Here is a 16794-nt window from a genome sequence, read left to right as displayed (position 1 = left end):
CCAGCCTGGTCTATAGAATGATTTCCAAGACAACCAGGCTACACAGCAACAAACAAGCAAGCAAACAAGCAAGGCTCACTGCTCTTTCAACATTCTTATTTGAAGTGTTTCTGTATAAAAGTACTATCTGGCTGGGTGGTGGTGGTGCACGCCTTTAATCCCAGCACTGGGGAGACAGAGGCAGGTGGATCTCTGTGAGTTCGAGGTCAGCCTGGTCTACAAAAGCAAGTCCAAGACAGTCAAGGCTGTCTCGAAAAAACAAAAAATAAATAAATAAAAGTACTATCTGTACCTAGATGACCTTCACAGCCCATCTTGTTAACTCCAAGCTAGTGAGAGACTTCAAGGTGAGGAGGCTCCTTCCTCTCCCTTCAGGCCTCCCTTTAGCTCTTCTTGTCTTTTCATTCTTCCTTCTGAGTACTGGGCACAACCTCTTAGTCTTTCTAGGGAGTAGGGGGTCTCACTTCCTCCCTGCACTCACCCCTGCTGGGCCCCCCGTATTCTGCACAGAAAATACACAGCTTTTCTTCTCTTTGGCTTTTTCTCCTGCACTTAACCATTGTTTTCTCCTGTCTGCTCAGTTTTCTGGAATCCAACATTTTTTTTTCAGTTTATTTATATATTTTATATATATGGGTACTTTGTCTGCACTTACATCTGTACACCAGAAGAGGGCATCAAACAGTTGTGAGCTGTCATGTGGGTGCTGGGAATTGAACTCGGGACCTTTGGAAGAGCAGTGAGTGCTCTTAACCACTGAACTGTCTCTCCAGCCCCTGGAACGCAAAATTTTGTTGCTAGTTCTCATTGGTCTTGGTTTCTCATCCAGCCTCTTTGTCCAACAGGGTTAGGACCTTTTAAATCTCATTCTATTTAAAATTTCTGTCTCTGTCTGTCTGTCTGTCTGTCTCTGTCTCTGTCTCTGTCTCTGTCTCTCTCTCTGTGTCTCTGTCTCTGTCTCTGTCTCTGTCTCTCTCTCTCTCTCTCTCTCTCGTCTGTCTCTCTGTCTCCCCCCACCCAGTGTGTGTGTGTGTATCAGGCCAGGCATGGGTAATAAATATGTGCCTTTGATCCCAGTACTCAGCACACAGTGGCAGGTAGATCTCTGTGAGCCAAAGCCAGCTTGGTCTGCAAAGCAAATTCCAAAGCAGCCAGAGCTACATACTAGAGAGACTCTATCTCAAACAACCATAAAGTACGTGGCTATCAGAGGGCAACTTAGAGGAGATGGCTTCTCTACCATGCTTGGTCCCAGGGACCAATCCCAGGCAGTCAGGCTTGGAGGCATCTCCTTTCCTAAATAAGCCACTTAGTATTTATTTTTGCCACTTTCAAGGATTAAACCTAGGACTTTGTGACCACTAAGTTACATCTCCCAGTGGTTTTGAGCCCTTGGGGGGGGTCTATTTTCTTTTTATTTTTAGTAGGAAACAGATATATCCAGCCTTTCTTGTTTAACTGAAAGCTGTAGTCATGGTTACATTGACAGGCAGGGCCAATGTTTCCATCCTGCAGGGTTGGATACCTGATAAAACGTAACATTTTACGTTCCCCCTTCCAATTTTGTCTTTAACCACATGCATTTTCAACACTCCCTGGTTACCGGTTAGTTCAGACCCTCTCTGACTTTGTCCAATTTCCCGCTTGTATAAGCATCAGAAACTCAACATTCCTCAGAAATATATTTTATCATTTATTTCGTGGTGTATTTTGTCAAAGAAGTTGTTTCAATAATTTGTGGAAGTGACTGGAGTATGGAAGCTGAGCTTACGGTGTCCGTCTCCACCTTCCTGCGCAGTGGCAGGGATACCCTTGAGCCTGCCAGGGCCTGTCCTGCCTACATGCACACTTATGTATTAGATTACTTACTTAGCAGGGTTAGAAACAGAGCTCAGAGCTGAGCTATTGGGGCTACCTGCTCTTTCAATCATTTGCTTTCTTCCCTGTCACACCTGACCCACAGGCTTGGCCAAGGAGTTCCCAAGACACCTGTGGAGCAATTGGGGCCCAAAGCAGTTAGGGATGTGAGTCCCATGGAATTTACTCATCTCGATTCATGGAACTGGTTGAGCTAAGCAGCGTGTTCTCCAAGGCCACCCCAGTGGCTGTTTTGTAAGGAGATAAGGGGAAAGCAGCTTCCCTACCTGACAGTATTCACAGTATTCAATCTGATTCTCAGTCACTGGGTCTACGCTGTCTGCTATGATAGCCACTACCCATGGCAATGTCTGGTGCTTAAAATGGCTTAAAATGCAGTGGGCTGGGTGTGGTGGTGCATGCCTTTAATCCCAGCACTCAGGAGGCAGAGGTAGACAGATCTCTGTGAGTTCAAGGCCAGCCTGGCCTACAAAGCACGTCCAGACAGCCAAGGCTACACAGTGAAACCTTGTGTGGAAAAGCCAATGAATGAATGAATGCAGCAAGCCACCCCAAAGAATGTAATTCCTAACGTTTAATTTTAACTATTTTAAACTTATACATGAATACACTGTTTCATTTATTTTGATGTTTTGGCCATCTTTTTAAAATTATTTATTTATTTACTTATTTGAGGCAGAGTCATACTATGTACTCTTGGTAGGCCTGGAACTCACCTGGAAAAGACCAGGCTTTTTGATGCCCACTAGAAATCTGCTTGCCTCTGTCTTCCTAGTGCTGGGATTAAAGGCGCAAGGCACCATTCCTGGCTTGATTTGCTCTTTAACCACACATTATAATAAAATCAGCCATGAAAGCATATTTCTGATAACTTTCCTCTCTCCTAGATGAAATATACTGTAAATATACACGCCAGAACTCAAAGTCTTATTAACAAAATAAGCTTTTCTTTTTCTTTTTTAATGTGGTGCTAGAAAATTTAAGATCACATCCCTGATTCATGCTGGTGGTTGAGATAAGAGGCCCTTGAGCCATCCTTTTAGGGACCACTTCCTGGCTCACCCTGTGAGACATCTGTGATTTTGAAGCTCGCATTTATGATTTGATTTCCTGACCCCAGCTTCTTCCTCCTTGCTACTCTGCCTACTTTCCGGGAAGGGCCTGCAGGCGCTGAGCACTAAGGCAATTGCTGATTTCCGCCACCAGAGAGAGCTGCGATGCTACCTTTGTTGCCCAGCAACCTCTGGTCCGGAAGTAGTTCTTTGTCCCGCCCCGTGGTGGCCTCGTGCGAGTACTTCCGGCAGTGCGGGCTCCGGGTCGCGCTGAGCGGGCTTGGAGCCTGGCGGCGGCGCGATGACCACGCTCCGGGCCTTCACCTGCGACGACCTGTTCCGCTTCAACAACATGTGAGTGATGCTGCTCCCTTCGCAACGCGGGCTGGGGCCGGCCTCGCGGGGCCGTGGGCCGGGTGGGCGCCGCGCGGGCGCGCTGGCCGGTGACCTTGGCCGAGGCGTGGCGTTCGCGGTGCGCTGGGGAGATGCAGAGCTGGGCTGGACACGGTGCGCCGGCCGGCTTCCCGACGCGGGCTCACAGACGGTGGGTGGGCCGGGAAGGAGCGCGCTGCTGGTTAAATTGTATCCCAGTGAAGTAACCTTGAGGTGCTCAGGGGCCCTCGCTGCGGTGTGTGCTTGATAGTTACTAGTTACTGTAGCCCCAAAGTAGACTGCTCCCTCATCCCCTTAAAAAAAGAAAAAAGAAAAAACAACAACAGCAAAAAAAAAAAAAAACCCCAGGGTTTCACTTTGTATTCCTGGCTTCCTGGAACTGTGTAGACCAGGCTGGCCTAAAACTCGCAGATCCGGCTTCCTCTGTCTTCCTAGTGCTAGGATTAAAGGCTTACACCACCACACCCAGCTAGACTACTTTTTTTTTTTTTTGTGGGAGGTCTACTGTACCCAGGAACCCTCAGTGCTGTGTTGTTTCTTTTCTATGCAAGTTTAAAAGACCTGTGATTTTTAGATCTGCTCAACTCGGTTAAAAAATTTTTTTTAAAAGTTTGACAATTTATGACCATTTAAAAAGTAAAGCATTTCACCCTGAACTCCTATAGACCCATCACCTCGATTATTTGCTTGATATACATTTTATCCCACCTATTTTACATAGGACAGGGCAGTAAGAAGTATGCACCAGGTGGTTCAGTTATCAGAAGGGGTAAAAACTCGATGAGAAAACTAGGTATGTTTCAAAGAGAGGATAAACCTTGATAAAGAAAATATGGTGAGGAGGAAGATGGGGGAAAGGTGCAGGTGAGAAAATGGAGGTGTGAAGTAAGGGTGGCCTTTGCTTACAGGTGAATCCAGTTTTTGCTAGCAGGTTGATCAGTTCAGCTCTGATCCTGTGCGATTTCTGTGAGCCCAGCTTATGCTGAATCCTCGCCTCATTCAACACCTATGGCAAGCACTCATGTAATAATAAACCATTTCATCTTCACAGATTCTGCCATGTGGTGTTGTCCTCAGTTTATGGGTGAAGGAAGACACTGCACGCACACAGAGCCCTGACTGGCAGTAGGTGGTTGTTTAAAAATGGGTCCCAGGGAGCTGGAGGGAGATAGTTCAGTAGTGTAAAGCACTGGCTGCTCTTGCAGAGGACAAGGATTCACTGCACATGGAGGCTAACACCAGACTGTAATACCATTTCCAGAGGGATCTGTTGTCTTTTTCTGGCTTCAGTGGGCATCAGGCATGCATGTGATGCACAGACATACATCAAACACCCATACCCTTTAAATAAATGAAAAAAGTTGACCCTGGCACCCAGGAGGATCACAAGTCTGAGACTGCTTCTAGGATACACCAACATCCAGTGCTGTGCACCCTTATTACAGTGGTGTGGTATGCACATGACCCAAGCACTTGCCAAGTACTGTAAACACCAACACATATAATACAATATACATGTTTTATAAATCCTAACGGTACTATTGTTTAGGGGATGGTGATGGGGCGCGGTCTGTAAAGGTACAGACACATGGTGTGTAAAGATACTCCAGTCTGAATTCTGAGCCGTTGAGTACAAGGTGATTGGTTAGAGGCGATAAAGTAGGCAGAGAAGCCGTTGAGGTGGCCTTGGCAGTGGCCTGGGATGGTGATGGGAGATGCTGTGTGGATGACACAGTGCCTGAAGCTTCAGGGAGAGACAATCAGTCTCAAGTGAGGCTTGAGGAAGAGACAGTGGTTTAAGATGGGAATGGATAAAGTACAAGAAAACCACACATGAACACTTACTAGGTCTCAGCTCACCTGGCTTGGTAAACGCCTCTTCTTGTTAATGCCAATAAAAGAGCCCGCTCTCTCATTTTGTTAGTAGGCCATGTTAGGAAAGAGTGAGTCACCAGCTAGGTGTTGTAGGGATTGAAAGAGGCAACCAGTGCACATCATTTTACATGTGCGCTGGTGCTGGAGACAGCAGCGAGCAGACTAGGAATCAGTTGATGTCTGTGGAATGTATACTTTGGAGACTAGGTAGGAGAATAATAGAGTACACACACACATACACGCACACACACGGTGCAGGGAACAGAAACTGATGTGAGAAGAGGGACACAGCTTTGGGTAGGGCATTCAGGGGAAGATGTCACTGAAGAAAGATGTAGGGCAAGTAAGATGAATCATGGATACGTGGGGTAGGGACTCTTAGGTAAGTGCAGTGTCTGTTTATCTGGATAGGATATAGCAGCCTATGCAGTGGAAGTCCGCTTAAGAGATGGGCCTGAGAGTTACAGGCCGGGGTCTCGGAGACTTCTCTGGCAAGTGCACGGAGACACCCGGTGGGTGTAAGGATTGGATTTTAAGGATCAACATTCTGAAGATAGTGACAGGTGGCCAGGAAGCTAGGTGACGTCAGTGATGGAATGAGTGTTTTCAAGCAAACAACTGTACAACATTGCCTCAGAGTGCCAAGTGCTAGAGTAAATGAAACCGGTAGGTCCAACTGAGGTGGGAGGAAAGTGCGTGGCATTCCAGAAGCTAACCAACCAGAGGACCCCAAGCAGCCACGGGAACTATCAGGGCATGGTGATGGCTAAGTATGAGCTGCATTTGTTTGTACACTCCTTTCAGGAGAGAAAGAACTGGAAGGTACAAGTAAAGGAGAGAAAGAATTCTAAGAGACATGCCCTCCGTAGTGAGAAGTGGGGCGGGGCCTGCTAGCCTTATAATGACAGAAGAGCGGGCAGCATCTGGATGGCTTTTGGTGGGCAAGGTCAGCCAGAGCCCTTGGACAATTCATTATATTAGTGTGTGTAAGGAGATAGAGGACCAGCAGCCTGTTGGAGAGTTGAGGTGAGCCAAAGATGTGACGTAAATAGAAGTGGACGGCAGGGACTCTGCACGGCAGGATCACAGCATCTGGAGGCCCTCAGGATTGGTTCATGACTTCTGTCAGGTCAAAGCTGTTCTCACAGGGCTAAGGGGGAGGTTTTGCCTACAATGTTTTGCAGGTGTGCAGTCCCTCGATAGCAAGCATCAAGAAGTCAACCGTTTTATTTTAAACCTGACACTGGGAACTACAATGCCATTGTCACTAGTTTTTTGTTTACATATGTCTTGGTAAAATCATCATGTCAACATACGGTTATTTTTAAATGAATAACTTAAAATTGAAAATATTTATATAGCTGTACACCTTAAGGTTTCTATTGCTGTGATGAAACATTGATCAAAATATCTTGGCGCAGAGTCCCTTGAGGCTGAAGCCAGGGCAGGAAGTGAAGCAGAGCCCATGAGAAGTGCTGTTGCTGGCTTCTTCCCCTGGCTTACTCAGTTTGCTTTCTTATGCACCCAGGGGCTACTTGCCCAGGGGTGGTGGCACCCACAGTGGCTCACATCAACCATTTATTGGCCATGAAAAATGCCTCTTACTGCTTACTCCAGTCTTTGAGGCGTATCCTGTTGCCTAGGTTTATGTTGACAAAAACCAACCAGTACAGAGTATAAATACAGTAGGTTGGTTTATTTGTCTGAAGTGTAAAGTGGGTTTTTGTATGGATTAAACACAGAGCTCTCGGTTAGCAGAAATGCACAAATGAAAACACTTCCCCTTGGTGACATTTAAGCACGAGCAAGTCCAGGGCTGAATCCTCTGTTCGTGCTCCCTCAGCTCCCTGTGATCTGATTGGTGATGAACCTCTGCCTGCTAAGGGCTGTCTGCTGAGTATATCCCAGTGTTTGTGTTCTGCTTCTGTCCCTCACAAAGGGTTTGAGTCTCTTTAGAAAGCACCACACGGGGAAGCAGGGGTACTGTACAGAGATCTGGGACAGTTTCACAACGATTCAGTCTCTGGCTCCAGCTGATCAAGACAACGAACAACATCACACACGTCACTGTTTATCAAGCAACATCCAAACCATTAGTGTTTATAAATGATACTCATTTTAGAAGATTGCTTTCAACCTCTGATTTGCTGTGTTCTGCAAGTGACACAGCATTGTTCTCGGTCAGCGTGGAGGAGTATATAATTTAAGGTTACAGCTATATATTAGGTTCTAGAAGTTGATACCATGGGAAATCCAAGGCAAGTAAGGTTGTTACATTGCTCTCTTAAAGGCAGGTTAAACAGACAGGACACAGTAGGATAACAGACATTAAGTGATTTGGGGGTGTATTATCAACTCTGGTTCTGAGGTCCAGCAAAAGTTCCAGTCTCTTAGGATGTGAGGGATATTTCCATAATAGACGCCACAGGTTTTGAAAGCTAAAGGGTTGATAACTACTGGACTAGAGGAACGTTGTATGACTTGCCTGACATCAGAGTCTCAAAGATTGATGAGAGGGAAACGGTTGGAAATAGCTGGTTTGAGCCTGGCAAAAGACTAACTAGGAAAGTGAAGGGAGAGAGATGGTTGGAGATGGTTTTCAAGAATGCTGAATTTGGGGTTGTATGATGGGACATGTTGGGTAGTTCCCCACAGTGTCAGGGTTTGACAGGATGGACGTAGAGGTACAGTGACATTTAGTTGAGAGTACATGGGATCCACAAGGATTTGTAGTAGGAAGACAAATAGAGGAGGGGAGTACTCACATCCGCTTTGAGAAAGGGGATGCTGGAAGGCCCAGGGTGTTACAGTGGGGAGCAGGTGGGTTGGACTGGCTGTATGTATCAGACACACGCCTAACTGGTCCTCATGTCTGCAAAAGTATATGAGTTGGGTAAGTCAGCTGTAACTCTGCATGTAAAGATGCAGCTAGTGAAAGACAGGTCCTTCTTTGGTACACATCGTGTGGTGCCTGGGTCATCTCAACCATCTTTGGCTCTCAGGTTGGTTTCAGAGTTGTAGAAGAAACACATTTTTGTTTCTTTGGTTGGCTGGTTTTTGAGACAGGGTTTCTCTGGGTAGCATTGGCTGTCCTGGAACTTGCTCTGTAGACCAGGTTGGCCTTCCTCTGCTTGTGAGTGCTGGGATTAAAGGTGTGCACCACCATGCCCAGCCCCATTTTGTTTTGATTGATGCATCTTTTGTTTTCACAAGCTTACTTAAATTGGGGCCGGGAATTCTTACTCTTGCCATTTCTTGTTTCTTTCAGTAACTTGGATCCACTTACAGAAACTGTATCCTTTTTTGAGGGGGGAAAAAAAAAGTAAAACTAAGGATTATGTATAAAGAAAAAGAATTGGAGAAACAGAAGAAAAAACAGATAAGTACTGAAAAAGTTTTAACACTTAGGTTTTGAATAGCGTAAGCAACATTGAAAGCAATTACAAAACAGAGTGTGGTCTCAAGCTTGCCCCAGGTCCTTAATGTCACTGAAGTAGTAACACTGCAGCCCTGCTGCTCTCCTGCCCACCCACAGGAAGTCTGCACACAGACTGCAGCAACAGCACAGTGATTCCACGTCTGTCTCCCTCTGCTGTGAGCCAAGTTTAGAGGGGACAGTAGCTCAGGGTAAGTGCTCACGATGTCTCCAGCAGCCCTGCTCAGGAGAGCCTGGGTCTTTCTGGTCTAGATGGCTCCAGAACACACGTCTTCATATCTGCTTCTGGCTGTGCAGTCAAAAGAGGGGAGGTGATTGCTTTCGGACACACTACAAACCCTTTTGTCACTGTGCAGGACCTGTCGCTGAAGTGAATAAAGGATTTTAGTAATAGCAGTTTCTGTCATCTCAATAGAAAAGGAGCAAAAATGTGTTAAGTTAGGTTATTCCTGACTATGCTGCAGAGCAGGCCAGAGGCTTACAGCGTCTCTAGACCACATTCCAGTGACTACTGCTGCTAGATCCGGTGTTAGCTTGTAGCCTCAAGATGGCAGGGGCTAGTGAAGAAATAGTTCAGCCTTACCAGTCAAAAGACATGCACACTAAATCATCTGAGAACCCAGCTTAATGTATCAGGGCATCCAGAATTTTAAAAAGAGACAACTCAAGTGCTGCTGCTTGTTAAGAAGGCTCCTTCTTAGAAACTTCTAGTGCCACAGTCACCTGGCACAATACTCAGGAATGCTGTTTCCTGAAGGCTGAAAATAAGAATTCACAGGCAGGGTTTGGCAAATATATGAAGCATGGACCAAACCTGGCTCACCACTCATTTTGTAATGATTTTTCTCACTTGGTTACAGCCATGTTGATTAACTTACATACTGTATATGGCTCTGAGTTTGGGTTGATATGACAGATTATTAATCCCCAACACCTCACATTTTATTGTTCCTTTACAAAAAGTATCATTACAAAAATTATTTTAGGAGAATATTAAGCATCAGGAATGTCAAAGTTGGGTACAGTGGAACATGCCTGTAATCCTGTCTCAGGGAGGCAGAGGCAGGCAGACCTCTGAGTTCGAGGCCAGCCTGGTCTACAGAGTGAGTCCAGCTCAGCCAAGGCTACACAGAAAAAGCCTGTCTCGAACTGCCCCCCCCCCCAAAAGAATGTTACTACATTCACCAATGAAGAAATGGTAAATAAATTAAGCTGTCTTCATCAAGGCCATAAAGGCTCTGAAGTGTTCTAGACATTAGAAATGACCCAGTAGTGTGTAAATTGTGTCCCTATGTAAGGGAATGCTGTACAGCAAGAAAAACTAACCAGTACACGTATCAGGAGGCCACATCAAAACAGTGGAGTAGAGAAAGCTAAAAGCTCTCAAAGTACAACAATGTTCACTATATAGTAGGGGAAAATAGTAGACTGCAAATCAACCTATACCTGGAATGTATAAGCCCTGTTGTTTATGCAGGGAGTAAGGCTATCATGGGGAGGTCTCTGCATTCCTGTGAAGCAGAAGAGATGGCAGCAGTGCCCATAGCTGGGTGGCAGGAAGACCAGCTGGCCTGCTGAGTTGAGTTCTGGCAGTGACTGCCCTTCAGAGGAGAGTTTGAAGACTAACACCGATTTGGTTTTCTTGGGAACTTTTAATTGAAAGTCTATATTTATTATTACTATTTAGTAATTGTGTCTTATTAAGTGTCTTATTTAAAGCTGACACTAAGGTGAAACAAACAAGCCAGTGAAATCATAGTAAGGACACTCCAGGGTTGAAGAATAACCATTCACTCATTTACTCTTGCTTTCTGAGCTGCAGGGTCTGGTGTTGTGTCCCCGTCTGGATTGAACTACAGTTGCTTCTGCTTTCTGCTGGAGTGCTGAGGTTACAGTGATTCCTTAACACATCTAATAGTTGTACAGCTGCAGTCAAAGTAGAAGGTAGCCGTTGATTTTCCCAGTGCAATTCAAGAAATATAATGTACAGAGCAGCTGTGTGTCAAGCAGTTGATAGAGTAAACTTGAGAGAGAATCTGAATTGCCAGTTGCAGAGTAGGTGGGTCATGAACAAGAAGTGACCTTGGATAATAAATGGCACACACAGCTGTAGGTACGATCTGCCTGTAAGAGATTCTGCCTTCTACTGGATGATACCATGTCTAGTCTACATCTTGAGGTGAGATGTCCAGGCAATTCTGTTAAAACTTGATGTAAATATTCCACCTAATCAGAGAAATTACAGTGTACTCAGTGGAGGATGAGATGACTGCTTGTGTGTGTGTGTGTGTAAAGAGTGCTAGAGTTGATGGCAGTTGTCCTCCTCAGTCACTCTCCACTTTACTTACACACCCACAGGAAGCAGCCATGCGTATTCAGCTTTTATGTGAGCTTTTATCTGAGCTCCAGTCCTTGACTGACACCACTTTTTACCCACCAAGCCACCTCTCCAGCCTGACAGCAGTTTTTGTTTTGTCATTCTGACTAGCTGTAAACCAGGCTGGCCTCAAACTCAAGAGAGATCAGGATATCTCTCTGTGCCTCTCAAATGCTGAGATTAAAGGCATGCACCACCGTGCCTGTCTATTTGATAACACACACATCACAACATCCTGTAACAAGGAATGTTTTGCTGTTTATTACGTCTCATATTCCTTAACAGGTCTAGTATGGGATTCCTTTTTACTTACAGTACCTTGCCCACTGGCCAGAGTATTTCATCGTTGCGGAGGCACCTGGCGGAGAACTAATGGGTTATAGTAAGTACAGTACCACTAGTACTTTTTTGGGTGAGTAAAGATTTTAATCCAGGTTTCAGTCTGACTCTATAGAATTTGATGTAAACCATGAAGGATGGAATTTTATTTTCAGATCACTACATCCCTCTGTGTCCAGCCTTGTGCTAGGCCAAGGGATACAGCAGTGAACCTAATAGACCTGATTGCAGTCTTGAGCTATGAACTGATGCAGTTATATATACATTGCAAATGTAGTGTAATGTCAATTGTAGCTATTTGAAAAAAAATTCTAAAACTATTTCAAATGTAGCTTATTCAAACAAAAAAGTATGCTTAGTCTTTGTTCTTGGTTTTTAGTTTATCATTAAAAAAATTTTAAGTCTGACTTTAGAAGTAGGTGTAGAATATCATTTGCAAGTGGATTTCAGATTGAAGTGTTAAGCTTGATGATAGATAGTACCTTAAAAACTTAAAACTTTGGTACATTTTTATTTTAAAAGAAATGGATGGCAAACTAATTATGCATTTATGTGCAGATTAGTGTTTGAATGACTGACGGTGGTTTCTGTTGGCAGTTATGGGCAAAGCAGAAGGCTCAGTAGCTCGGGAGGAGTGGCATGGGCATGTGACAGCTCTGTCCGTCGCCCCTGAGTTCCGCCGTCTTGGCCTGGCCGCTAAACTAATGGAGTTACTAGAGGAAATTTCAGAAAGGTGAGAACCCATTTTTAAAATATACCACGCGATGTTTCCTCTTTTGTTACTGAATATCCGAAAGGGTTTCTTTCTTCTTGTGAATGTGAAGAACTGTCATGGCTACAGACTTAGAGGAATTTCATTTTCAGCCTGCAGGAGTTACTACAATTCTGCCAATCTTAGCAGTATTCCTTGCTGCAGCTTTGCCATGAGGAAAAGTAATGCACTGTGTGACCAGCATTTCACGGAAGGTCTTTGGTGTTCTTGGCTCTATGGCAAGATGTTTCTAGGCCCAAAGTAGTTCAGTTTTAAATTTGTTTCCTTTCTAACAGTTAGTAGCCATCTATAGACAAATAGAAATAAAATGCGCTAGGTCCTTTATCTTTAACTATGGCCATCTACTAATGAGGGAGAAGCCCCCGTGGGCACTGGATGACTCCTTACACCCTGAAACACACGCAGCATAACTGATCTCCACTGGTTTTTACGTAAGTACTAGTGTAATCACAGCAAATGTCAAAAGCCCACTTCATACAAGTTTTGTCCTCAAAAGGAAATGCAGTATAACAGGTATGTAGAGTTTCGATGTTTTCCCTGAAGATATAAAATAGCCTGTGTCCAGGGCCAAGCATGGTAGTGTACTTCTCTAACCCCATCCCCAGGGAGGGAGAGGTAGAGAGATGATCTACATAGTGAACGGCAGGTCAACCATGGCTATATAGGAGATCCTGTCTTTAAAACAAAATTAAATATCCTGTGGCCCCTCTGAGTCCGAGGCACTTATGTAACTGCCAATAATATGGCTTTAAAGAGACTTTATCATCCACCATGAGGGATTTTTTTAAAAAAACCAACACAGTAAAATGTAAGAGAAGGCTTCCCCATTTCCTAGATGCCTGTGTTTGACATTTGTCAAGTCGCTGTTTTTTTTTTTTTTGTTACAGATCTAGAGGCTTTGTTTTCAGAGACTTCCTGGATATTTCTGTTTGTTTTTCAAGATGGTGTTTCTCTATGTTATCTTGGCTGTCCTGGACTCGATTTGTAGACCAGGCTGGCCTCGAATTCACAGCGATCCACCTGTCTCTGCCTTCCCAAGTGCTGGGATTAAAGGCGTGCGCCACCACGCCCAGCTATAAAAGCAGTTTTAAAAGAAGTAACTAGTTATAAATGCTCTCAGCCAAGTCACAACCAGCTCATTAAAAACAACAACAAACCACCGCCCCCCCCCCCTTTTTTTTTTTGTGACAGGGTTTGCTATGTAACTCTGGCTATCCTGGAACTCACTACGTAGACCAGGCTGGCTTCAAACTCAGAGATCTACCTATTCATGTCTTTTATAGATGCACATTAAAATAAGAATACAATTTTGACATGGGAGTAAAAATAATAAAAATAAGTTTAAAAGAGAAAATTAAGTAGCTATGAATGACTATAGTGAAAAGACAGTAGCTCAGTAATCAAGTCTAAGACAAGTACAAGAGCCTGGGTTCCAACCCTAGCAGTGCCAAAAGGAAAAATAGATGCATAGTCTGTTCATAGGAACTATATAAGACTATAAAGAGCAAAATAAATATCAAACTATCTTGCAAATTGTAGCCAAAAGGAAGTTGATTTTTCATATTGATAATATTTACATTATAGTTGAATACTTACTACCGCCAGTAAGGGACCACTACATACAGATGAACAACTTGGCTGGGAAGATGGCAAGCAAGCATGAAGGCCAGAGTTCAGATCCCAGAACTCATATAAAACGCTGAACATGAGCTGAGCTGAGCTGAGTGGTAGTGGCTCATGTTCTTAATCCTGGCACTGGGGAGGCAGAAGAAGGTAGATCTCCTTTGAGTTCCAGGCTAGCCTGGTCTACAGATAAGAGTTACAGGACAACCAAGGCTACACAGAGAAACCCTGTCTTGAAATACCACCCTTGCCCCACACTCTCAAAAAAGCTGGGCATAGGAGCACACTTCTTGGCTCAGTTGCTCTTAAGGTAAGATGGAAGAAAGAGACAGGACTCCCAAAAGCCCATGAGCAGCTCGCTGGACCTGCATAGTAGAGAACGAGCAAAGCAGGAGGACCAGGCCCACAGCTGTCCCCCGACCTCCACATGCGCACCATGGCCTGCGTGCATTCCACACAAACATGAACGGTCTACAAAGGTTTTTTTTTTTTTCCTTTAAATTGAATCCATCAGGATGTAACAATGATATATACCCTGGAAAATGGACAAATTGTTAATGTAAAAACTGTCAGGTGTAAATCCACTAGGGGACAGAACATATAGGTCAGCAAACCTTTTCCGGGGCAGAGAGGAAATACCCTGTAGCCACATCGATCTCCTGTGTTTTCTCAGCACACCATCACAGTTTAAAGGCCATGCTTAGCATGAGAGCAGTGCAAAAGGAAAGAGTTTGCAAGTCAACCCTACCTTCTACAAAAGCTGTACCAGACTTCCCGGCCAGGTGTGGTGGCTCACACCTACATTCAGGAGGACGGTTGTGAAACTAAGACCAGCCTGGCCTATCCAAAGTCATTAAGGAAGGTCATTTCTATACAAGCAGAACCAGTCTTTAGCCTGAGATATCCTTGATAAGGAAGGGAAATCTGAGGCAGTGTCACCGGAGTGCACAAGTTGCAGAAAAACTGCTGGTAAATAGCTTCAGTGAGTCAAAGGAATGACAGTACAAGGTATTTGAAGAGCAGCTGTTACTCCTTAGATGCATTTACTTCCTAGCAGTCTAGAGAACAGAAGTCAGGAGAGCGTCTGTAACCTGAAAAACGTTTCTATAAAACCCTGTAGATCTCAGGGATGAAGATGTGCAGGAAGAGGATTAAGGGGCAATGAAATGGCTGTCACAGATAGAAAACAATGCACAATATTAAAACAGTAAAACCTGAAAAGAGGTATTGAGATTGGCATCAAAGCATTATATGCTTGAGAAAAGTCTAAGTAAAATGTTGCAAGAATACTCTTAACATTTATAAACCTTGAGAAACTACCTGTGAGTTTTGTGGCTGGCCACAGAGCCAGTGTAAACACCCAGAATCAATCTCTCTCTCTCTCTCTTTTTGTTTGTTGTTTGTTTTTCGAGACAGGGTTTCTCTGTGTAGCCTTGGCTGTCCTGGACTCACTTTGTAGACCAGGCTGGCCTTGAACTCACCATGATCCACCTGCCTCTGCCTCCCGAGTGCTGGGATTAAAGGGGCGTGCACCACCACACCTGGCTCCTACACCCAGAATTTTACTTGCGTTTTTTGTTTTTGTTTTTGTTGGGGGAGGATTGCTAATCTAGAATACAAGGGAAAAAGAAACAGCAACAAGAATATGACAGAATACTCTTGGACATGGGTAGCTCTGCCCTCTCAGGTCCAACGTGTAATGTAGACTATTGGTGCTGGAGCAGCTGTCAGAGTGGAAGACTAGAACATGAGGGATGTGTTCGGGAGGATGCCTGAGGCTGAGTTGGATCAGAGTGGTTCTGTGTCAGTTGTGAGCTTTATATAAGCATATTCAGTTTGGAGGTTGCTTTGCAAGCAAGTGCTGGGATTAAAGGGGTGCACCACCATGCCCGGCTTGGCACTCCTATTTTTAAAGATGTATACTAGTTTCTGCCTAGAGTTCTTACAGTTTTAACATTTCTCTTTTTTTAAAGAAAAGGTGGCTTTTTTGTTGATCTCTTCGTAAGAGTATCCAATCAAGTTGCAGTGAACATGTACAAGCAGTTGGGTTACAGTGTCTACAGGACGGTCATCGAGTACTACTCAGCCAGCAATGGGGAGCCTGATGAGGATGCCTACGGTAAGCTTCCTGTCACGGCAGGAGCTTCAAGACAGAGTCAAGATACGTATTCCCCCTGACAGGACTGAATAGTCATCTTAGTAAGTTCAAAAGAATCACATTTATCAAGTTAGTAATGGTTACCCAGCCAGTGGTTAATTTCTGCAAGTTGTCATTTCATGGTACAGATGTGCTCTTTTACTGAAAAGGAGCACTCTATTAGTTGACTACTTAGGGTGGGATTTTGTTAGCACCCGGCATACTTACAGTGGGAGTCTCCTCATATGCCCATACACTCCTACCTGTAGACTGCTTAGGTAGGATTATAGGGAGGGCATGAAACCTGATGGGAGCTTAACTTAGACACTCAGTTTGATTGTAAGAAGTTTGGTTTTGGTTGCTTACATTACTCTTTGCTTCCTAACAGATATGAGGAAAGCACTTTCCAGGGACACTGAGAAGAAATCCATCATCCCATTACCTCATCCTGTGAGGCCCGAGGACATTGAATAACCATAGGCAGTGGTTCTTAGGCAGGTGTTCCAGACAGTTTGTGGACATATTATTTTCATAGGATCATCTTGGAGCTCTATTAGGAGGAAAGTAATTGTTTAGGTCTTAAAGACTTCATGAAAACACAGGCTATAAACTTCAAATCTTATCGCTCCAATGAGCAATAGCATACATGTTCAAACTGTTTGCCATAGTAAAATTCAATCAGGCAGCTAAGTCACAAGGACGCGTTCCACTATCATGGTTGACAGTGTGCAGTACATGCCAAGAAAAGACCCCCTCCATCCTCCTCCTAAATCCTGTGCCTGAGAACCACTGCTGCACATATATAAATATATATATATTTTATTTTGTACTGAACTGTTAATTGAAGCTTTAAAAGCATATATGAAATGTATAAATCTGAGATGTATAGTAAAATACATTGTTGACTATGAA

The 16794-nt window shown here is 44.3% G+C and overlaps 1 protein-coding gene across 4 annotated transcripts; it reads left to right on the top strand.

The window, feature by feature from the left end:
- Positions 1 to 3080: 3080 nt before the first annotated feature.
- On the top strand, positions 3081 to 16794 carry NAA20 (N-alpha-acetyltransferase 20, NatB catalytic subunit). Of its 4 annotated transcripts, XM_084774691.1 has the most exons (7): positions 3081 to 3284; positions 4375 to 4448; positions 8467 to 8491; positions 11303 to 11393; positions 11948 to 12083; positions 15719 to 15864; positions 16271 to 16794. In XM_084774691.1, the coding sequence occupies exons 1-7, from the start codon at positions 3096 to 3098 to the stop codon at positions 16354 to 16356; spliced, it is 747 nt and encodes a 248-aa protein (XP_084630817.1). In that variant the 5' UTR covers positions 3081 to 3095; the 3' UTR covers positions 16357 to 16794. The 4 variants fall into 4 exon arrangements, with proteins under 4 accessions (XP_084630817.1, XP_084630818.1, XP_084630819.1 ...); XM_084774693.1 differs by lacking the exon at positions 4375 to 4448 and having other exon boundaries at positions 3130 to 3284; positions 11303 to 11423; XM_084774694.1 differs by lacking the exon at positions 4375 to 4448 and having other exon boundaries at positions 3131 to 3284.

This window comes from Acomys minous (assembly GCF_964271855.1).
Source record: "Acomys minous genome assembly, chromosome: 3".
Taxonomy (NCBI): domain Eukaryota; kingdom Metazoa; phylum Chordata; class Mammalia; order Rodentia; family Muridae; genus Acomys; species Acomys minous.
The sequence above is the reverse complement of the archived record's forward strand: the minus strand, read 5'-3'. Positions and strand labels throughout refer to the sequence as shown.

Bases quoted from the DNA above. Each gene is read 5' to 3' on its own strand.
- NAA20 (XM_084774691.1), top strand. From the start codon at position 3,096: ATGCTACCTTTGTTGCCCAGCAACCTCTGGTCCGGAAGTAGTTCTTTG. The intron at 4,449-8,466 runs GTAGGTGGTTGT...TGTTTCTTTCAG, and splicing joins ACACAGAGCCCTGACTGGCA to TAACTTGGATCCACTTACAG. The intron at 15,865-16,270 runs GTAAGCTTCCTG...GCTTCCTAACAG, and splicing joins GCCTGATGAGGATGCCTACG to ATATGAGGAAAGCACTTTCC.